This window comes from Ostrea edulis, chromosome 1 (genome assembly GCF_947568905.1).
Source record: "Ostrea edulis chromosome 1, xbOstEdul1.1, whole genome shotgun sequence".
Lineage (NCBI taxonomy): Eukaryota > Metazoa > Mollusca > Bivalvia > Ostreida > Ostreidae > Ostrea > Ostrea edulis.
Window position 1 is genome coordinate 106,483,923 of NC_079164.1, and position 23,998 is coordinate 106,507,920.

Sequence of the window (23,998 nt, forward strand, 5' to 3'; positions counted from 1 at the left end):
ACCAAAAAACCAAATAAGTATTCTCATGATGTATCTATATACCAAATTTCAGTTGAATATGTGCATCTGTAGCAGAGATAATGAATGGAAACTGAGTAAGAACAGAGGGATGGGAAAGGGTGATAAATGTACTATATGCCCTAGGCCTTTCATAAAGGGGACATACCCTCAATTGAATTTTTGTGCATTAACATACATTAGTATTACCAGAAGTCTCAATCCCAAAGTGACCTTTACCCTTTAGTACAGTATAATCATAAATACAAACAGCATAAAACACATACTGTAGAAAATATAGGAAGATGAATAGCAATTGTTTATTAACTAGAGATTGTTTTTATGAAAAACAAATGTCTCCCCTGCTCCCCAAATTGGAAGTGCTCTAAATGAAACCTCCTCCCCTTAATGTACTGCATGGTATGAAGGAGAAAGCATGAGCAGGAACATAAACAATATGAACTCCAATAAGCCATATAGGAGGAGAAGCGTTCACAAACTACTTTACACCCTCCACCACTCAGATCCACTAAAATATTAAAGACAACAATTGAATCCTCTTGTCCCTGCAATATGCACATATGCAAATGGCATTGAAATATCATACAAAATTTCAAGTCTATCAGACGAGCCATATAGGAGGAGAAGCATTCACAAGCTATTTTAACATACTCCACCCCTCTTAGATCCACTATAACTTTTAGGAAAATAATTGGATCCTCCTGTCCCGATATTATGCACATCTACAAATGGCAATGAAGCATTGTACAAAGTTTCAAATTTATCTGAAAAGCCATATAGGAGAAGTGTTCGCAAGCTATTTTACATCCTCCACCCCTCTTAGATCCACTACAACTTTTAGGAAAATAATTGGATCCTCCTGTCCTGACAATATGCACATCTACAAATGGCAATGAAGCACTGTACAAAGTTTCAAGTCTATCCAATAAGCCATATAGGAGGAGAAATGTTCACAAGATTTTGAGATGGACGGATAGAAAGTACAAAAACAACATGTCTCCCCTGAAAGGGGGGGAGGAGACTTGATTGATCGATTGATTGATGTTTTCCACCACACTCAATTTTTCAGTTATCTGGTGGTGTCCAGTTTTTTATTGGTGGAAGAGAGAACCCAGATACAATGTACCTGGGAAGAGACCATCAACCTTCGAAAAGTAAACTGGGAAACTTTTTCACTTACCGGCGCGAGCAGGATTCGAACCCGAGCCGACCAGGTGAGAGGCTGTTTGATTCTGAGCGCGATGCTCTAACCACTCGGCCACGGTGGACCCAAGAGGGGGGACACATAAAAATCTTAACTAATTGTTAAAAACTAATAAAAGTAATAGTTAGGATTTGATGCCTGATTTTTATTTATAACCATGAGATGGTATGGGAGGTAATAAGGTACAGAAAGTAGGTATATTAAATTCCTGAAACTACTTCATTTATAAAAACATGGAGTATATTCATCATAATTATTTCACTCAGTGTTTTGTGCCAATACCTCAGAATTACTGTCAGACTCTACCAACACCAGACAACAACAAACTGATCTTTGATTTTTAATCTTGTAAAGCAAAATAAGACAGGGCTCAGTTTTCTTAGAACAAGGCATTTTTTATCATTACATTATATTTTGGTCTTAGTATTAGGGGATCTGGGAGATTTTTCACTCCTAGCAGACAATTCTATTTCAGATACGTGTAAACATGACCATCTGACATCAGCAATCTGCAAAGCTGTTAAGCTTAAATTCACGATTTCTATATTGAATTTTACTTAGTATTTAATCTTTGACAACTAAATGTAAAGCAATGCACATGATAGATATCATTTTAAAAATTCTGAATCAAACAGTAAAATTAAAAAGGAAGATGACTTTTGAATTATCGTCTATGGCAACAGATGTACATCATGGATAATGCAGTTGATTTGAATATATTCAATTGGCAATAATGAAAAATTGGGATTGGACTAACTAATTTACGATGTCCTTTCCCAAACGTGGGAATCGATCAAATATTCTTCATGGAACAATAGACTTGATTATTATAACACATAGAAAACCACCAAAGTTTAAACAACCACTTGTTCAATTCCTATTTAAAGCAAAACAACCACTCATACAATGACATTTCCCCAAACCATAACCACCCACAAAAGTGAAACAAAATTGGATACTGCCCTGTCCTTTCAAAAGGTTTGAGATGGTATACTCAGCAACACCTACTTTAGTAAATATTGATGTTATTTCCACACACTCAGTGTTCACAGCTTATCATTTTAACTCACAGGTCCACAGGAATGGTGACCAGGTAGAGTTACTGGTCCCGTCCCAGAATTGTCTGCCCTAATCACGACTCAAAATATGAAGTGAATAGCATCAAATTAGTGATGTAAGTGAAGTGTCAGTCAATCGTCTTATTACTATACAAGATAATTTGTAACATATCAACAAAGCATCAAATCAGCAATCAGCGATGTCAAAAGAAAGGGCATGTTTTTTTTGTGTTTTGTTTTTTATAAATGAAAATATGTACCAGATAATGCACACTTTTAGAAGAATCTGATATATACATATACTTTGACTTCATTATTCTTTATATCAATAATAAAAAAAAAAATCAAGTTTGTCCCCACCATGAAAGTCAAAATTTTGGTAGAGGCCTTCCTGCTTTACATCACTATGCATTTAATTTTTCTTACACATGTGTGGTTCTAGAGAAGAATATTTTTGAAATTGGTAAGTTTTTTTGCCCCACCCCTAAGGCCCCAGGAGTGTAGGTGTCCTGAAATTACAATATATGTCCCTCTTGTCCCAAGGATGCTTCATACCAAATTTGAAAAGTAGTTATGAAGAAGTTAAAAATGTACAATTGTTATCGCACGACCACCAATTGCAATAGGTCACCTGAGTTTAGGGACCTAATAAAGATTAAAAAAAAGATGGATCAAATTGATCTTTTAAAATATAAGTACAACAGTATTCTGAGGCACTGGAACTATTTTTCATGTTCAATTATAATTTGACCCCGATTTTTACTGGCCCAAAGGACAGACAACATTTATTGATTCCCCCCCCCCCCCCCTCCCCCCCCCGCATATTTGTTTTGGGCCAACGGAGAGATGTTGAGGTTGTACACTGCAGTGCACACACACTTACCATTTATCGTATTTGTCTCTGGGATTGTTGTCAAATTTCACTTTCCATTTCTTATCAGCATGATTGACTTTAATCACCCGGCCAGTATACCTGAAATCAAACAGGATTATAACACATGTGCAAATGCTCTTCTTCATAATATGTCTCCATATGAGTGAAAAATTCTCAAGAGGGACGTTAAACAATGTACAATCAATCAATCTTCTTCATAATAAACGTTAATAACTTTTGTACTTCATTCCTAATGAAACTCACCATTTTTTACTGACTTGAACTTCTACTTTGGTCCCAATTTCACCTGAAAACAAAGCAATTTAGACATGTATGTTTCGGTATTATATTTCAACAATAAGGTTTTAAAAAAAAAATACAAATTCTAAAATATTTTGTAATGTGCATCACTTACTATCACTGTCAGCATCTGTTGATGACAAACATCCAACATCATTGTTCTCCACTTTAGAATCATCTTCACAAGATGACTGCAGAGAAAAGCATTTCTAAATGTTATGACATTTAATGTTGCCAATGAAAGCAAAAATTTTGTACCTAAACTAATCTAAAAGTAAGGTCACTAGAGTGTGGAAACAACACACAGGTACAATTGTACAGATGCATTGTACATGCTTGGATAAGTCTTGTATTTTGTGACGGAGAACATTCCTTACATCAATCAAATATCATTTGTTTCAGGTCAAAACAAAATTTAGACTTTTTTTCCAAAACCTCATTTATAGAAATTGGAATGAAATATTTTGAACGAATAAATCTACAGTGGTTCAGGCCCCTCCTCCCTTCTAACAAATCTACAGTGGTTCAGGTCCCTCCTCCCTTCTAACAAATCTACAGTGGTTCAGGTCCCTCCTTCCTTCTAACAAATCTACAGTGGTTCAGGCCCCTCCTCCCTTCTAACAAATCTACAGTGGTTCAGGCCCCTCCTCCCTTCTACAGACAAATCTACAGTGGTTCAGGCCCCTCCTTCCTTCTAACAAATCTACAGTGGTTCAGGTCCCTCCTCCCTTCTACAGACAAATCTACAGTGGTTCAGGTCCCTCCTCCCTTCTAACAAATCTACAGTGGTTCAGGCCCCTCCTCCCTTCTAACAAATCTAGTGGTTCAGGCCCCTCCTCCCTTCTAACAAATCTACAGTGGTTCAGGCCCCTCCTCCCTTCTAACAAATCTAGTGGTTCAGGCCCCTCCTCCCTTCTAACAAATCTACAGTGGTTCAGGCCCCTCCTCCCTTCTAACAAATCTACAGTGGTTCAGGCCCCTCCTCCCTTCTAACAAATCTACAGTGGTTCAGGCCCCTCCTCCCTTCTAACAAATCTACAGTGGTTCAGGTCCCTCCTCCCTTCTAACAAATCTACAGTGGTTCAGGTCCCTCCTCCCTTCTAACAAATCTACAGTGGTTCAGGCCCCTCCTCCCTTCTAACAAATCTAGTGGTTCAGGCCCCTCCTCCCTTCTAACAAATCTAGTGGTTCAGGCCCCTCCTCCCTTCTAACAAATCTACAGTGGTTCAGGCCCCTCCTCCCTTCTAACAAATCTAGTGGTTCAGGCCCCTCCTCCCTTCTAACAAATCTACAGTGGTTCAGGTCCCTCCTCCCTTCCAAACTAATGGAAGAAATTTTAAGTTTTTTGAAATCAGTACAGACAGATACTTACTATATCTGCTATGGAGTTACTACAGACAGATACTTACTATATCTGCTATGGAGTTACTACAGACAGATACTTACTATATCTGCTGTGGAGTTACTACAGACAGATACTTACTATATCTGCTGTGGAGTTACTACAGACAGATACTTACTATATCTGCTGTGGAGTTACTACAGACAGATACTTACTATATCTGCTGTGGAGTTACTACAGACAGATACTTACTATATCTGCTGTGGAGTTACTACAGACAGATACTTACTATATCTGCTATGGAGTTACTAAATACAGACAGATACTTACTATATCTGCTGTGGAGTTACTACAGACAGATACTTACTATATCTGCTGTGGAGTTACTAAATACAGACAGATACTTACTATATCTGCTGTGGAGTTACTAAATACAGACAGATACTTACTATATCTGCTGTGGAGTTACTACAGACAGATACTTACTATATCTGCTGTGGAGTTACTAAATACAGACAGATACTTACTATATCTGCTGTGGAGTTACTAAATACAGACAGATACTTACTATATCTGCTGTGGAGTTACTAAATACAGACAGATACTTACTATATCTGCTGTGGAGTTACTACAGACAGATACTTACTATATCTGCTGTGGAGTTACTAAATACAGACAGATACTTACTATATCTGCTGTGGAGTTACTACAGACAGATACTTACTATATCTGCTGTGGAGTTACTACAGACAGATACTTACTATATCTGCTGTGGAGTTACTACAGACAGATACTTACTATATCTGCTGTGGAGTTACTAAATACAGACAGATACTTACTATATCTGCTGTGGAGTTACTAAATACAGACAGATACTTACTATATCTGCTGTGGAGTTACTAAATACAGACAGATACTTACTATATCTGCTGTGGAGTTACTAAATACAGACAGATACTTACTATATCTGCTGTGGAGTTACTACAGACAGATACTTACTATATCTGCTGTGGAGTTACTAAATACAGACAGATACTTACTATATCTGCTATGGAGTTACTAAATGCAGATCTTCCTCTTTTTACGGCTGGCGATTCACCGTCTGTGTCTTCTGCTTGTGTCTTCACAGATTTTCGTTTATTAGAGTTAAGACTATCACTTTGAGAGTCCACAGAAGATGTGGCTTTAGATCTTTTGGCAGGACTGGCAGGTTCCTCAGAATCACTAGAGACATGAGACTTCCTCTTCCCCAGTGAATTCACAATTTCTTCTATCTCGTCAGAATTCTGTGATGATGTAATAATAAACATAGTATTACACAAAAATGGAAAAATTCAGGTTTTCTGCAATTCCTTACACAAATTAATGACCCCTTGCTCTTATGATAGTAAGGGGACATACCTTATATACATTTAGTATTTTGTGTTAGTTTTTTGGTTGCCTGATCAGGCATTGTTCACTGGCATATGTGAAGACGATAATATCAATGAAATATGTGTAAATGATGTCTTATCACACCTCCCATAATTTCTAGTACTATATGTGGATATTTTGGACGATGAATACCACATCATCACAATTTTTCAAATGGATCTACACCATGCGTCCAAAAATAAAATCAGGAAATTTATTTGTTATTTCAAACCCATGACCTGTCTGGCACTGTATTTAAGGTGTTAGACTGCCAACCTGTAGATTCAAGTCCATCAGCATGATTTGACACTAAATTTGCATTTATTTACTTACAGGAGGCAAAATTTCAAATTTGTAACACCACATCTTTATTGCACATATCCTATTTGTTCTTAAAATGATCATTACCCCATTAAAATGTTTGGATAATTTTAAATGGATGTCAAGACAGACTAGTGAACATAACATTTGTGGAAGGCCAAGCTCAGATATATTGGCAAATTTCTTTGGATCAGTGGCTAATTCAAAGAATGTGTTAAAGAAGACTTGCTCACTTAATGTTTTTCTAAACATTACTATTTTGAAATACGTCACTCGACAAAACGTGAAAAGTTTATGACCCCATACAAACATTTTGTTTTAACTTGCACTTGTAAATGGACATGTTCTTGTTGCCCTATATAAGTACTGTGCAATTATGCTTCACATCACACTCAAGCATGAGTCTTTCAGTTGATGTGTAAAATTACTTCATACTTAATATGAAGTTGTGGCATAATCAATTAAACATTTTGAAAATCTGTTGTACCTGCAACATTGCAGCAAATGCTTTATGTGTACTCAAGCATATCAAAATTTGGATTAACTGGATCTGTGCATTATTTGATGCAATCATAATTTAGCACTCGTTCTGTGTTTGATAATAAATAGAGATTTTCACATATTAGTGCAACCACATAATAGCATTTTTGGCTCACCACCAAAGGCACTAAAATATAAATTCTAAAATGATTACACGAACAATAAAGCAGATACAACATGTCAGTGTCAACACGTACAGCATGGACAATGTTTTAACTAGGTCACCCCACAAAATATTATCAAAATGCTTTGTGATTTTAATTTCTAAGCTGAAAAATTCTGCAGAAATGGGACAACTGCAATAAATACATGTGATATGGATTCTGTTACCTGTGCAGACCTGATGTTGGTGAGCGTGACTCATCGACTCTGTTACATACCTGTGCAGGCCTGATGTTGGTGAGCGTGACTCATCGAATCTGTTACATACCTGTGCAGACCTGATGTTGGTGAGCGTGACTCATCGACTCTGTTACATACCTGTGCAGGCCTGATGTTGGTGAGCGTGACTCGTGGACTCTGTTACATACCTGTGCAGGCCTGATGTTGGTGAGCGTGACTCGTGGACTCTGTTACATACCTGTGCAGGTCTGATGTTGGTGAGCGTGACTCGTGGATTCTTCATGGATGACTGTGACACTGTTGGGGATCGGATGGCTTTTGATTTTGATGAATTGTTTACTGTGACTTTTGTTTTGGCAGCTGGTGGAGACATTGCTCTCTTTTTGGCAGCAACAGCTGCCTCCTGTAATATTCGAGAAAACAACTTGCATATACTTGCACATGAACCCTTTAAAACTAAATATGATTGATTTAAAACAAGTACAAGTAATACCATCAATCTATGACTTTTCTACTGTTAATCTGTAGTTTTTAAATTTCATTTTTACTGTATATATTCAAAAAGGGACACAAGCCTTATCAGTCACCTGAGTTTAGACTTGTCCTAGAGTCGGAACACTGAGGTTGTGAAATTCACAATTTTGGTACATCCCTTTCTGTTTCTTTCAAATAGGTATTTATTCGGAAGTAAAGAATGATATAGACATTTAATCACTATGACCATTTTGACATTAGTACCAAAACCCCTACCCCTGGGATCATGAAATGAACAATTTGGTAAAGGACTACCTGCTCCTTCTAAACGTCCATTTAGTTTCAATTTAGTATCAATGGCATTAAAGAAGATGTTATTGAAATGTTTCACACATAAACATAATATGCCAAATTTAGCCCTGCCCTGGAGTTAGAACCTCTACCCCAGGGATGATAAAATCTACAATCTTGCTAGAGGCATTCCTACTCTACATCTAGTTTTTCTAACAAATGTCCAGTAACTGTTGTAGATAAGAACATTTTTAAAATTGGTCAATTTTTGCTGTCCCTAAACCCCTGTTGGTGAAGTAGTCCTGTAATTTACAATTCATGCCCCCCCCCCCCCCCCCCCCCCTTGTCTCAAAGATGCTGCAAGACCAAATCTGAGAAGAATTAGATTGGATATTATTAAGAAGATAAAAATGTTCCTTTGTTAACACATGATGGGCTCAAACCAATAGCAATAGGTCATCTGAGTCACTAAGGTGGCCTAACAAGTTAATTTGTTAATTTTTTTTCTCTCGTGTAATCAATGTTGGATGATAGAAATTTTAAAACAAAGTTTGTACTACCCCCCCCCCTCCCCCCAACTTTGCTGAAAAATATTACCCTAGCTTTCCTTTCCCGTTCAGCCTTTTCTCTCTCTTTCCTAGCTCTCTCCAGCCTTTCAGTTTTCTCCCTCTCTTTCCTTGTTTTTTCTCTCTCTGCTTCTTCTCTCCTCCTCTTCTCCTCTCGTTTCCTCTTCTCTGCCTCCTTCTGCCTTCTCTCTTCTTCCTCCCTTTCTTTTCTCTCCTCTTCCTCTCGCTTTCTTCTCGCCATTTCTGCTGCTTGCCGGGATGAAGTCACTGTCTTTGTTTTCTGAAGTGAAACAAGCTTCATTTATAAACAAGATTGACCTTGGTCGAGGGTCCTTGACATATTGCATAAGCATTACAAAACTGTGGTCCAGATATGAAGTGGGATGGAGAGACAGAAGAAAAGAGACAGATGCCTGTATTGTGATCCAATATAAACCAACTTTGTATCAAAGGGCAATAACTATACATCCAAGCTAATTAGACATTAGATCCACTAACATACTTGCTACACAATCTATGGGAGTGGATCTAACATTTCATTCTAATTAGACTATTATGCATCTAGCTTGTCTGTGAAATATTCAGGAATTAAAACTAATCCAGGGGTCATAATTTTCAAAACTTTTGTAGAAGTTTCTCTACATATTTTGAAGTATGCACTCACTTTGTATGATAAAAGTTGAGGAGTATAAAAGAAAAATTTGGTATATAAGGCCACATCAAATCGATTCTCTGGTTCTCAGACAATTGTTTTTCAAAAAATGGGTAGGTAAGTAGGGGGTTTAGTTTTTCAGTTTATCTCCATGTCACAAATGGGTAGGGATTTTTTGTCCGTGTTTTTTCTTTTGTGTTGTGAAGAAAGTTAAGACTTTTACAAATTAAATATCTTACAAAAAGTTCAACCACTTCAGAAATTTTCACTGTTGAAAAAACCTTATTGCTGTCAGCCGTTTTGTTTCGACCTACGAAAACGTCGTACTTCAACTCGGCCTTGCTTTCATCAATTTGTTCCTTCATGGTTTCAATTTCTTTAAATTCACCGCCCAGAAGTTTCTTGCAAAGCGTATCAACTGTCAAGGACGAGTCTACCGGTATAATTGTCCATGGAACAATCTGTTTTGAGTTAAAAATAATCTCAATGCTGACAAGAACTGTTTCTGTTGCCATATTGTTTACATCAACTAAGCAGCACGTCTTATTCAGCAAGGCGCTTTACGATTTTGGCGTCAAAACATGAGTTTTATTTTGACGGATCAAATACGGGTGGCGGCAATTTTTTTCCGGGGCGGCAATAAACTCGTGTCAGTGGCCGATTTTTTTGGGGGGCAGCGGTGTCTGAGAACCAGAGAATCGATTTGATGTGGCCTAAGCCATCTAGAACCACCCTGTTCTATTGACAGAAGCCTAATTAGAACTATGAACCCAACTCATAAGCTCCACATATAAAAATAAACAAGATTCTTAAGACGTAACACAGTTTTATTATATAAACCAAATAGCCCTATCCTAGGGACTCCCTTCAACACAGGATTTTGTAATTTTGGTGGTTCAAGCTCATAATAACTATGAACCCATTTTCAAATTTACATGCTAAATGTTCTCAAGTAATGAAGATTTTCAAATATTTGAAAAATATATTTCAACTACATGTTCCATATAAGACCCAACCTGCATCCTGAACTCCTGACAAAGGGACCATGATGATGAATTTCACATTTTTGGTAAAGGCTTCCATGGAAGGTCAATAAAAACCTTCATTATATAACTAAGTATCCATTTTTAATTTGAGATAGATGTTAAAGGGTAAAGCAAAAGATTTTCAAAGGAGATCTTCTGTGTTGGTCACAACCCTGGGGCTCAGGGGGACAGAACCACAAAATTCACAAAATTTGTTCTCCTAGGTGAAAAATGGTAACTTAATCTGAGAGGATGAAAATGTTCAAAATTTATACCTGAGTATCAAAACACCATAAACAGTACTTACATTCATTTTTTCTAGTAGTTCTTGCTTTTTCTTAATTTCCTAAAAAAGAAAACAACATAGATAAAGATATTGATAACAAAGAACATGCACTGCTAAGGTACATGATCCGCCTGTCCGGAACCACATGTACTTAATGCATATGTATACTCCAAGATCCATCAGCATACGCCTGTCCGGAACCACATGTACATAATGCATATATATACTCCAAGATCCATCAGCAGACCCAAGTTTGATGGTGCTAGGCCTTACAGTGTGAAAGACATAATCCGGAGAGATTTCGATAAATTCCAAAATGAAGCCACTGACCCACTTTTGGTTTGTGACCCCTCCCCCTCTCCAATGCATCAAATGCCTTACAGTGTAAAACATATGATCCAAAAACGAGACCTATTTATGGGATGTGACACATCAACTGACCAAGTTTGATGGCCCTGGGCCGAGAGTCTGTAAGATGTGATCCAGACACAATCTGAGTATGTTTAGTCACATAATTCCAGACAGAGACACAGCAGCCTATTCTAAGGTCAAGACACACCTTTCCCACCATGATGCACCAGATTTACTAGTCCTATGCCTCACAGTGTGAAAGATATGACCTGGACACGAAAAACCCTAACAGACTGACAGACGAGTGGGGAAGCCCACACCATAATAAGGCCTGTAAAAGAAGGGCGTATAAAAATACATATATACAGTACTTAACAAAATCCTTAGTTATCTACAGTACATTACAAAATCCTTAGTTATCTACAGTACATTACAAAATCCTTAGTTATCTACAGTACATTACAAAATCCTTAGTTATCTATGAACTTGAATTTGATAATTCTTGGATGTTCTATCACAATCTACATTTATGATTACATTCATTTGTATCCAAACTATTTCAGTTTACATGTAACTACACCATACCTCTTCTATGTCTTTTGTTTTCTGTTCCTTGGATTTGACTTCTTTCTTTAGGATACCTTCTGTTATATTCATCTTTTGTTCTATTGCTGAGCATCTTCAGGGAAAAAAAAGGATTAAATATCTAAATCCAAATTACCTCCAATATATTGTGAACCAATGAATTTCTCAAACACTTCTCTTTGAAGTAAATTAAGATATTTTCTGTTCACTGCAGTAAAATATCGCCCACCTGGATAAAGTGTTATTATTGGTCAAACATGGCATTCAACTTTTTTGATCACTAGTCTCCTAAGAGTCAACCATGACACATTTTAAATTTTAATCACATGAAACTGCAAGCAATTATAAACTTATAATCTTGGAATTAGTGAAATTAACACGGCAATCCAGATGGGCAGGAAGGTCTATTTCTCTGGGTCCATATTTTTAGAAATACACGTACTTATTATGTTGAACATCTGAATTCATTGCACACACCCAGTCATCGGGGAAATCTTTGCCGATATTATTTGAGGAAAATGGTAACGTACGCCATCGAAGGCAATTATCTGAAACAGAAATTCCATTTGAAACTGGTGCCTATGAAATATTTACACCTGTGTGTAATAGTAATATCATCAAGTTTAACAACCTGCTAACAAAATTTACTGTGTAAATACAGTGTATTTATTAATTTTTGTTTTACTTGAGAATTTGATCCCAAAACTTTAAAGTACAAACAATCTTTGATGCCTATGAAATCTGGTAATATCTACATTTAAAATTGACAAAAACTGACAGTTCTATTTTCCTAACATTCATTCTTCTTCAGGAATATGACTTCCTAAATTTGGTGGAGTTTTGTATTTTTATTGAATAGAGATTATGGCTTACATGCATTGATCAAAAGTAGAAAATTTGCTAATGTCAACCTCTACTGTGATCAATGCATGAAGCCATACAGGTGAATAAAAATAGTGGAAGGAAATTTACATGTTTGTAATGTCATACATCATAAATTCATAATTCACTTCTGAAGGTATTATCAGTCTTATATAATAGTTTACTAAATTAACAACAAATTCATGCAAACAGTTTTCTTTATTTATGTACTTTAAAATTAGTCAGAACTGGGGCCATATCAGACTATGTGTGAACTTAGTTCTCTCCCAGTATTAGATAATAGAATCACTTATTTACATGATATCTTTATTAACCAATGAAAATACATGTACTGGAAACAAAAATATGTGAAACATTTCAAATTGACAACCATTGCAACAACCAGAAGAACAAGAGGCCCATGAGCCACATCACTCACCTGAGTTACCTTGGCCCAAATCTAAAGATTTTCCCTACATATTTGCAAGCATAACTTTGATCCCCATTGTGGCCTCACCCTTTGGGGGGGGGGGGGGGCATGATTTTTACAAATTTGAATCTGCACTATGTCAGGAAGCTTTTATGTATATGTAAACTTTTCTGGCTCAGTGGTTGTTAAGATTTTTAAAGATTTCCCCTATAGATTTGTATGTAAAACTTTGATCCCCTATTGTGGCCCCCACCCTACCCACAGGGGCCGTGATGTGAACAAATTTAAGTCTGCACTATTTCAGGAAGCTTTTATGTAAATGTAAACTTCTCTGGCCCAATGGTTCTTGAGAAGATTTCCCCCTATATATTCCCATGTAAATCTTTGATCCCCTTCTGTAGCCCTACCCTAACCCGGGGGCCATGGTTTTAACAAACTTGAATCTGCACTATGTCAGAAAGCTTTCATATGAATTTCAGTTCTTCTGGTCCAGTGGTTCTTTAGAAGATTTTTAAATGACCCCCACCCTATTTTTGCACTTTTGTGATGATCTCCCCTTTGAAGGAGGCATGGCCCTTCATTTGAACAAACTTGAAAACCCTTCATCCAAGGATGCTTTGTGCCAAGTTTGGTTGATATTGGCCAAGCGGTTCTGGAGAAGAAGATGAAAATGTGAAAAGTTTACGCCAACGACAGAAAACGGACTAAAAAGTCATTAAAGTCATTATCAACGGAAATTATTAGTTTTCCAGCACAAAAAGAAGCAGTAAATAAGTAACCTATGAAAGTTTTTCTGTCGTGATATGCAACTTGTACTAAGCACAACAGCACATTAAAATCTGAAAACCCAATTATTGCTAGAGCACAACTCTAACTAAGGTTCTGATGGTATTCAAGGGAAGAGTATGGTGACAATATTGCGTAACTTGGAAGCTTCCACCACTACAGTGACTGCTTAATGCTTGTATTTTTCTTACGAATGATTGCATGTTTGACAAATTCTGATTGGATACGGAGATTTCTCTCTGCATCAACTAAATCTAATTTACTGAAGACCAAGGGTGAAGATGAGAGTAATGAATTGAAGAGCATAAATGTGTCTTCCACAGATCAAACACAACCTCTGTGTAATGTATAAACATCTAATTTTTCTTTGTAACCAAGTTATGGTCAGTACATGTTGTATATTATTCCTCCCAGTGAATGAATGACAAACTCTCTATCATAAGCAATCTTTGTGTGAAGTTAAGAGAGTCTAATGAAATGAGAGAAATGAAAAATTTGGCAGAGAGTCTGGTTCTGTGTCCAGGAACAAACCCCTGCATGCAGAACAGGGGGACAAGGTCTCTGCAAAGAGCAGTTTTTCCGTGGATACACAGATGTATCAACCTCCATAGACAGATGGTGATACCAAGTCCATTTGGTATAAGTACTTATATCTGGATCCTCCCATGCACCTGAGAAGAAACCTGATATAAACTTACCACACTGTAATGTAACATTAATCTGCATGGATCTTTTCCTGATAAACTTCATGTCTTGTGATGGTGGATCTTTCCACTTTTGAGATATATACCCAAAGTTTTCCCTTGAAAGAAAAAAACAACCCAAATTTGCAAAACTACATGGCATTTTCAAAATTACAGCTCAAATTGCAAAATATTTTCTGAAAGTAAACTTATTGTAAACATTCTTGAAATTTTGAATTCTATTCACATTCAAATACTTACCAAAACTTTGTAACACCTTGTTGTGCTGTCAAAACAAACAATGAGTTTGAATCATCACATTTTCTTACGCACATCACAAAGCAAGACAAAGTGAGGAAGGTAAATCTTAACAGTTTACAAAGTTGAAGTAATTCTTAAAAAAGTTTACAAAGTTGAAGTAATTCTTAAAACAAGATGTGTTTGTGAAACACAAATGCCCCCGATAATGGCCTATTCCGAATATGGCCTATTCCGAATATGGCCAAGGTCACAAGGGCAAATATCTTGGTACCAGTAGAAAGATCTTGTCAAAAGAAATGCTCATGTACAATATGAAAGCTCTAATATTTACCATTTACAAGTTATGACCAATGTAAAAACAAATTTAAAGTAGGTCAAATGTCAAGGTCAAAACGTTCAATACCAATGGAAAGATCTTGTAACAAGGAATACTCATGTTAAATATCAAAGCTCTATCTCTTACTGTTCAAAAGTTATTAGCAAGGTTAAAGTTTTCAAAAAGGTCAAATTCCAAGGTCAAGGTCACAGGGTAAAAAATGTTGGTACCCACGGAAAGGTCGTCACAAGGAATACTCATGTGAAATATCAAAGCTCTATCTCTTATTGTTCAAAAGTTATTAGCAAGGTTAAAGTTTTCAAAAAGTAGGTCAAACTCCATGGTCAAGGTCACGGGGCATAAAAAAAATTTCAAGTCCAAAACATCTTTAAGATACAGGGACCTGTTTTACAAAACAACTTACAACAAAGTCGCAAATCTTCAATCATTTTACAGTTATTAGTTTAAATGAATAAATTAAAACGTGTCTGAGACTGAAATTTTCACCATTATTTTTTCTTTATTTTACTTTGGAGAGAATGATCTTGCAATAAACGAGAAAATTCCAGTATGTAAAGTTTGTTGTTAGTCGTAAATTCTTTTGTAAAACGCGTCCCAACATCCTAAATTCAACTACAGCTATAAAAACAGGACCAATACCACCAACAAGCCACATCCAAAACTGGGTATATTTGGAAAATGTCACATTGTTAGGGATCACTCTTATCTAATGTTCAGCCTGTGTAAAATATGGTGACTCTAGGTGAAAAGGAAAATTATGTATGGCCTGGAAACTATTTTCCTCAACGTCCAGTTCACTTGACGTCAAAATGAATAGGGATCCAATGCTTCATGCCAGCATACTTTCCATGAAGCAGTAATGCGCTTCATAAAGTACAGCGGCATGAGCATCACAGTTAAAATCAAATTCATTTCTTAAATATCTTAATATGGATCATTTCCATACTATCAGAAGTCTGCATTTGAAGTTTCATTACTCTTTGCAAAACCCCCCAAACTGTTTTCTTTTATCAGTGCCCTGATGACCTGACCTTTGACCCCAAAGTCACTAAAATGACCCTGGTGCCATGAAATCAAAATAAATGATAGGTTTAAAATCTTCTTTACGGTACAAAGAGGTGAACAAAGACTTTGTTTGCGGGTGGGAGGGTAGGGTATAATTGCAGTCACCCAACATTCTGATTAGATTAAGACTAACCCACGCCTATGTCCTTCCAGTACTGAACCATGTGCTCCCCCATGGCCTTTAGAAGGTGTCGGTATTCTTTGGCATCTGCAAAGTCCTGCTTATTGTGTGTGGGCTCCAGTACCAGGTATGGGATATCCACCACTCCTACCACCCCACTACAGAATCTGTCAATACAATGAAACAAGTCATTCTGACACTCTCACCGACAAAACAGGTACCTGCTCTGAAGAGAAAAGCAAAGTTACTGCCCAAATACACATATAAATGCCATATTAGCTTCAAGGCAAGTTCTAGCAATAATAACAATATCAAATAGAAAGGTCTAGCTTTATATATGAAGCCATGAATAAGGAATGAATATGAACAAATGCTATCAACCTTTAGAACTGACCAAAAGCAAGCCACAGAAATTAGCAAACATGCTTTTTACACAATGGCTCATTCTCACATACATGTATCAGTACACCAGCATAAGAGTAAAATCTCTCTCTCAAAACCTCTCAATCTCAACCTCTCTCTCTCTCAACCTGCAATGTGAGAATGTCCTCACAATGTCAAGGAGAGAATACACGCATTTCTTATAGTAAAGGCAAAAGAAAAATGTACCATCTTAGTTCCATGGACACCTGTAAAAATTCATCCAATACTCTTTCAAAATTGTGAAAAAAATTATTTTCAGAGAGAATATCAGTAAAGACATATCCCCACACCACTTGTCCCCCCTAATCTAATATCTTGTAGCTAAACCTTTTACATTCTGTGGGTCATGTTTAAGGGGACACAACTGTAAGGAAAGAATTTTTGTCTTCATCGTGCACCTCTGTCATCACTATGTAGGTCAAATGATAAAAATCTGTCCTTACTTTACATGATGTATCACACCCCCCCCCCCTTCTCTCTCACTACCCAGTACACCTGTACAATTTCAGGTACATTATTCTATCACATACTGAATGACTAAAGCCTTTATCAGCATATGAAACATGCACATGCTACATACCTGTGCAGAGGTGAAGCTTTTCCACTAAGAAGGCATAAACAAGGAAACCAAGTTGAGGGTTAATTCATCAAACACGGGGTACAATAAAATGTACAGGCCATGCTGTACTAGATACACACAGAGAACCTGAGATTAAATACCCATGCATATACAGCACATGTACAAGATGCTACAACCGATACATTGTACTAAATTGAAAATCAAGAGACTAACTGCAGGTTTTAAAAGTGTGCATATTCAATTCTGGATAATACATGCTTTGTAACATACATGTAAATGATTTACTGGAGAAAAAAAACTTGATGCATAATATGTTTTGGAGCTGTTTTACATGCTCATATATTCTTCCACTTGGAGTACATCAAGAGCCAAGATCTGGTAGCAGAATACTCTATAACTACGGGACTACAAGCCGTTCCCTCATCACTGCTACTTACACTCCCCCTTCCATCTGAGGTCCAACCTTCTCGTACATCTTAATGAGTCGACTGCAGTTGTATACAAACACCCCATCATGAGCTCGGTCTTCCAAGTTGATCCCAAAAATAAAGTTCAAAAGTTTTGGGTCCTTGAGAGCCCTACAAACATTGATAATAACATTTGATGAAAAACATTCTTTCCTAACTTGAAGCCCACATGCTTACAAATCATAATATCCTTATACACCTTATACATCAAGTAAGGAAAAGTGAACACAAAAGCATCTCTTTCGTATAGCTGCGATTATTTTTTCAACAGGACTGACAATCAAATTAACTGAATCTACATCCCCAACTTTTCAGAACATGGAATAAAAAAAAGGGTTATCTATTAAAAGACGCAAGTAATTTTGGTTCAAACAGACTTTCCATTAAGCAACATCAATAGTAAATCCCTAAAATAAAATCTGAAACTAAATCAGCTCAGATTTCTGTACTGAAATTGTAATTATGAAATTGATTACATCTCCCCATCCCAGCTCCTTGAACTATAGATATAATTTTTTGAAGTTGAAAACTTATTCCGGTGAGAAACAAATTTGGTAAAATTTGCTAGTGAACCTGCCTTACATTATATAACGTTCAATAATTTTACTCTGGCTCCAGCACTGTTAATCATGGATATGCCAAAGAGAAACCAATTCAGCATTACTGCTATACTGACCCTGACATTAAGCAATGATTTTGAAAATCAATAATAATCATGTCCTTACTCTGTATTTTACATACTCATACCTACAGTTTCAAGTTCGTCAATTATTTCTAAAATGAGATTTCAACTTGAAACAAATTTGGCAAAATTTGCCAAAGTGACAAGACATTGCCCTTAAAAATTAATACCAATCTTTCTTCCCTTGATACATATTCATTGTAGCTTAAACTTCATCTCTTATTTCAGAAAAGATATTGACAAAAACCAATTTGGCTTGTTTTGCAAAGGTGACCTTGACCTTAAACATGACCTTGAAAATTAATATAGATATTATTGCTATGTCACTCATACATATAAAGTTTTAGGTATAACTTATTCCATGTAAATGACATTGATCAGAAACTAAGGAGACAAACACAAACTTTCCCCAAAATAAGGGGTAAAAACTGAAAAAGCCATCCTTCGCTTAGGAGTATGGTCATAACAATAATGCTGACCTTTGGGTTCACAGAAGAGATATTCTCTCACTATGACTTGATCTTGCTAAAATTAAAGATATCTTTCTTTGACAATATTATCACCTTACATACTAAATACAAAATCTGTAGGTTGAAATACACAAGGTATACTCCTATAAATATGGTAACAAACAGACTAAAAGATATGGTAACAGACTAAAAGATGGATAAAAATGATTATTACAAGGCCCATGCATCTTTGAGACAAGGTTCAAACTACTCACATTGAGAATCAATCTGATTAAAATAATTTGATCCGCTCCGTTATTGTTATGTCGCTTCAAAACAGTAATTTTAATTAGATTGATTGAGAATCATCATCATTATTGTAACTTACTTTCTTTTTCACATTTTCTTTGTAACTTACTTTCTTTCTCATATATTTTATGTAACTTACTTTCTTTTTTACTTGCTTAGTCTTATTTCATTTGCAACTTACTTGTTTTTTCTTTCTGCTACCTGCTTTTTGAGAAGTGCATCTCTTTTCATTTCTGCTGCATGTTCCTGTGCCTTTCTTAACTCTGTCTGCAATTATAAAATATTCAGATAACAACTTCAGTTGGAAATCGTAAATCTGGGATTTATCATGGTTCTTCTTACTACTGATAAAGGGTACCCTTGTCTCTTTGAACAAAATGAATAATTCCCCTTTGACAGGTAAACGCCTCTCTTCAATTGTAGATAATTCTTTAAACAAGATTGTCTATGAATAATCATAAAAATCCATTTATACCACATTTATTGTTATCAAAGTATAAAACGTATAATCAGTGATCAGTTATTTATGTTTTTGCACTGAAATATTGTAATCTGAGAAAGGTTGGTTTGAAGGTCTGTGACTTTAATATTTGACCTCATGACCCCAAAATTTTTAGGCGCTTTCCTTTAATCCTCAACTACCTTTGTAAATTGATATTTGAAGACTTGTTTTGTGTGGTGTCAAAGACTTAACAATTTCCCGATTTTCTCAATATTTAGCAACTTCAAAGTAAATCTTTCAAGGACAGCCAATCTTAAAAGGGCAGCAAAATATCCATAGCCTACCCATATAAAATTAATTTTTCTGTTATGAAACTTGTAGCAAACTATACCTTCAATGACTATGTTTACAATTTTGATAAATTGGCTCCCTAGAACTAAGATGGCTGCCTTCACAGCTCAATGCTTCACTGTGGATGCTAAGTGAATCATTTCGCGGGGCCAGTATTTATGTACATTTTGATAAATGAAGATTTCTACTTTTGTCTTCTAAGGATTATAAAGCATAAACTGACCCAAACAAGGGTACATCACATAATATGCCCCAAAATTAAATTCATTCCTTAAATACACAATAAACATTGTATATGCATCAGAGGCTTTTAATGCAGCTGTCATCGTTATGATGTTATAGGCAGTATCAAAATCTATCAAGAAGTGTGAAAATGGCTATGTATTTCAGATTCATTTCTCAAGCGAGATCAGCTGTCATGTAAATATATATTTACTGATTTAGTAATTCATGACACTGAATGATATCTGCATAATCTAATTCATTTCAGAATATCATTACTCTTACACATTCTTTGAACTATCTTTACAATCTAACAAGTTCACATCTTATGTAAAATAAATTGCATAAATATGTGAAACACTGTTCTCTCTAGAGTGGTTCCACAGCCTTGGGATCCATTTCATTAAATGCAGAGTCCACTTATCTCATAAATTTTAGATTTTCTGAAGAAATGTTAGAAGGTAACATTAATTACTAGATGTCAGTTCATTGAAGTCATAGAAACAAAATATCAAAACATAAAATCCTTCAGGTACATTATAAATCAGTTAATAACCTTTGTTACAAAAACATTTGGTAACATGTGGCCAATGTGTGAAATCCAATATTAGGGCAAAACATCTGTTCAAAACATTTATCAACTATCAAAGTGAAGATTTCTTGCTAGAGTACTGCAACAACAAGTGTGTGGAATTTTTTCACCAATCTGTGTTTAAAACATGATAACAGTACAGAAATGTTTACGACATATATACTCAGACACTGATGCTACACTTGGTGATCTTTCTGGATACAACATAACGAAACTGCAACTTACCCTCTGTGCTTTGGTTACTGAATCACCATATTTGTTTTCAAGATGTCTATAAATAAAAGAAAGAAAATAATCAATGGCATTTATAAAACTGGGTTTAATAATGTTTTCTTAGGCTCTTTGCATATCTCACAAACCTATCGCCATAGCTTATCACCACAGTTAGATATACCTTCAATTGCTTTGAAAAATACTATAAATTTTGTATATATGACAATCATTTTTTTTCTGAAGTGCTGACCTTGGACTTTTCGATTGGATTCTTTGTTATTTCTTGAAAAGATTTTAAAGTGATGAGATAAGTTTATTCAAGTTATCATTTTGAATTTTTCAGTGTGTGCCATTGCAGAATAGAATGGGAAATACAGACCTGAGGAACACAGAACCATGCTTGCTGCTTTAGTAGTGCATTTTGAATGTTGATATTGAAATTAGCCAATCCGAGAATGCACAATGTTTGAATGTAATACATATTACCGTGAAATAAATTGAACACTATGTATCATTTCACTACTACTAACATGTTCCTTTAGGGTATGTTGTGTGAGTGTGATACTGGGTAGTCTTAAATATCAATTAAACAAGAGCTCTGCAAGGCTTATCCCCTCACAATGAGTGTCTGCAAGCCTTTTCTATGAATTCCTATAGTGACCTTGACCTTTGAATCCCAAAATCAAAAGGGTTCCTCCTCTCGATACCACAGCTACCTGTGAAGTATCAAATCAATCGAGCAAACAATGTGGCCTGTAGAGTAAGCTCAGTGTTACACACATACTCACACAGGAATTTACCTGTTACTATATCCCCTCTCACAATGAACTGCGAGAAGATAAAATAATAGAGAAAATGTTCTTCAATATCAGAAATCATTACACTTCTGATTCATTTAACTGTACTTGAAATTGCCGATTTCTAACACAACCAACAACTTGGGAAGGAGATGCCTCTAAATAAAGTGTCATAACCAACTTCGACCTTTCCTACCAACCAATCAAAGGATTTTCACAAAAAAATCGTCAAAAATTTCAAGTTTTACTCCCCTTTACTGTACCGTTAAAACAATATGGTTTTCAATGAAAAGTCATTGGCCTTACATTTCACACTTTGAACAGTTGGCATATAACACAGAGCTCTCTGTAATATACAACAGAATAACACAGAGCTCTCTATTCTATACAACAGAATCACAGAACTCTCTGTAATATACAACAGAATCACACAGAGCTCTCTGTTCTATACAACAGAATCACACAGAACTTTCTGTAATATACAACAGAATCACACACAGCTCTCTGTTCTATACAACAGAATCACACAGAACTCTCTGTAATATACAACAGAATCACACAGAGCTCTCTGTTCTATACAACAGAATCACACAGAGCTCTCTGTTCTATACAACAGAATCACACAGAACTCTCTATTCTATACAACAGAATCACACAGAGCTCTCTGTTCTATACAACAGAATCACACAGAACTCTCTGTAATATACAACAGAATCACACAGAGCTCTCTATTTTATACAACAGAATCACACAGAACTCTCTGTAATATACAACAGAATCACACAGAGCTCTCTATTCTATACAACAGAATCACACAGAACTCTCTGTAATATACAACAGAATCACACAGAGCTCTCTGTTCTATACAACAGAATCACACAGAACTCTCTGTAATATACAACAGAATCACACAGAACTCTCTGTAATATACAACAGAATCACACAGAGCTCTCTGTTCTATACAACAGAATCACACAGAACTTTCTGTAATATACAACAGAATCACACAGAGCTCTCTGTTCTATACAACAGAATCACACAGAGCTCTCTATTCTATACAACAGAATCACACAGAGCTCTCTGTTCTATACAACAGAATCACACAGAGCCCTCTGTTCTATACAACAGAATCACACAGAGCTCTCTGTTCTATACAACAGAATCACACAGAGCTCTCTGTAATATACAACAGAATCACACAGAGCTCTCTGTTCTATACAACAGAATCACACAGAGCTCTCTGTAATATACAACAGAATCACACAGAACTCTCTATTCTATACAACAGAATCACACAGAGCTCTCTGTTCTATACAACAGAATCACACAGAGCTCTCTGTAATATACAACAGAATCACACAGAACTCTCTATTCTATACAACAGAATCACACAGAGCTCTCTGTTCTATACAACAGAATCACACAGAGCTCTCTGTAATATACAACAGAATCACACAGAGCTCTCTATTCTATACAACAGAATCACACAGAGCCCTCTATTCTATACAACAGAATCACACAGAGCTCTCTTCTATAAAATACTGATCCAATGGTCCACACTCACTTGGCTTTGCTCTCTGCCTCTCTTGATTTGGACTCCGCTTGTTTGGCCTCTTCTTTTGCTTTTTGGAATTCACTCTCTGATCGAGCTTTGAATCGATTAGATGAATACTTAAAAAGTCTTGGTTTATATAAACAACACGCTAGTTTTTTCGTCCGGACTTTTTTGCCCTGTAGGTAAATTTTCATTCTAGGATCCACATATAGTATTGCTGTGTATGCTCGGAATGATTTCCTTTCTGGCATTAAACTGAAAGTACAAGCAAAATGCAATCATGTACAAAGACCATTAACCACACATATATTCAGTGCTCAAGCTCAAGGTCTTTATTGCCTTAAACCATAAAGCTTATAATTAACATATAAATACAAATATAACATTCATATGATGATTAGTTTTCAAAATACAAAGATATATTGCACTCGCGCACACAAGCTTGCACACGCACACACACACATATATATATATATAAGGTGGATATGGACAGGAGAGGGAGTGCAAATGTTCGTAGGATTGAAATTCCTAAAGCCTGACACCCAGGGGTTAAGAAATTGAAATTAAAGTAGGGATGGCTGCTAGTTTTACAGTATAAAACTATTTAATACCTCATATAAATTGTGACCGTAACCTTTTACCTTTACATCTCAAATTCAATAGAGGTCTTTCTTGTGACTATAGAGATTCATCATATTCAATTGAGTGTCATTGCCTAAGCTTCGAGAAA

General features: G+C 36.0%; 1 protein-coding gene across 1 annotated transcript in view; it reads right to left on the bottom strand.

The window, feature by feature from the left end:
* Positions 1-23,998, bottom strand: part of LOC125667476 (ATPase MORC2-like) — a 51,909-nt gene that overhangs the window by 19,227 nt on the left and 8,684 nt on the right. The window contains exons 9-24 of the mRNA XM_056153185.1: positions 23,278-23,523; positions 20,929-20,974; positions 19,278-19,363; positions 17,627-17,767; positions 16,199-16,353; positions 14,664-14,688; positions 14,418-14,521; positions 12,085-12,190; positions 11,643-11,736; positions 10,728-10,766; positions 8,775-9,023; positions 7,651-7,815; positions 5,837-6,082; positions 3,570-3,645; positions 3,419-3,461; positions 3,164-3,253 (exon numbers count right to left, since the gene is read on the bottom strand). Of these exons, the coding sequence (XP_056009160.1) occupies positions 3,164-3,253; positions 3,419-3,461; positions 3,570-3,645; positions 5,837-6,082; positions 7,651-7,815; positions 8,775-9,023; positions 10,728-10,766; positions 11,643-11,736; positions 12,085-12,190; positions 14,418-14,521; positions 14,664-14,688; positions 16,199-16,353; positions 17,627-17,767; positions 19,278-19,363; positions 20,929-20,974; positions 23,278-23,523 (1,911 nt within the window). The remainder of the gene's footprint in view (positions 1-3,163; positions 3,254-3,418; positions 3,462-3,569; positions 3,646-5,836; positions 6,083-7,650; positions 7,816-8,774; positions 9,024-10,727; positions 10,767-11,642; positions 11,737-12,084; positions 12,191-14,417; positions 14,522-14,663; positions 14,689-16,198; positions 16,354-17,626; positions 17,768-19,277; positions 19,364-20,928; positions 20,975-23,277; positions 23,524-23,998) is intronic.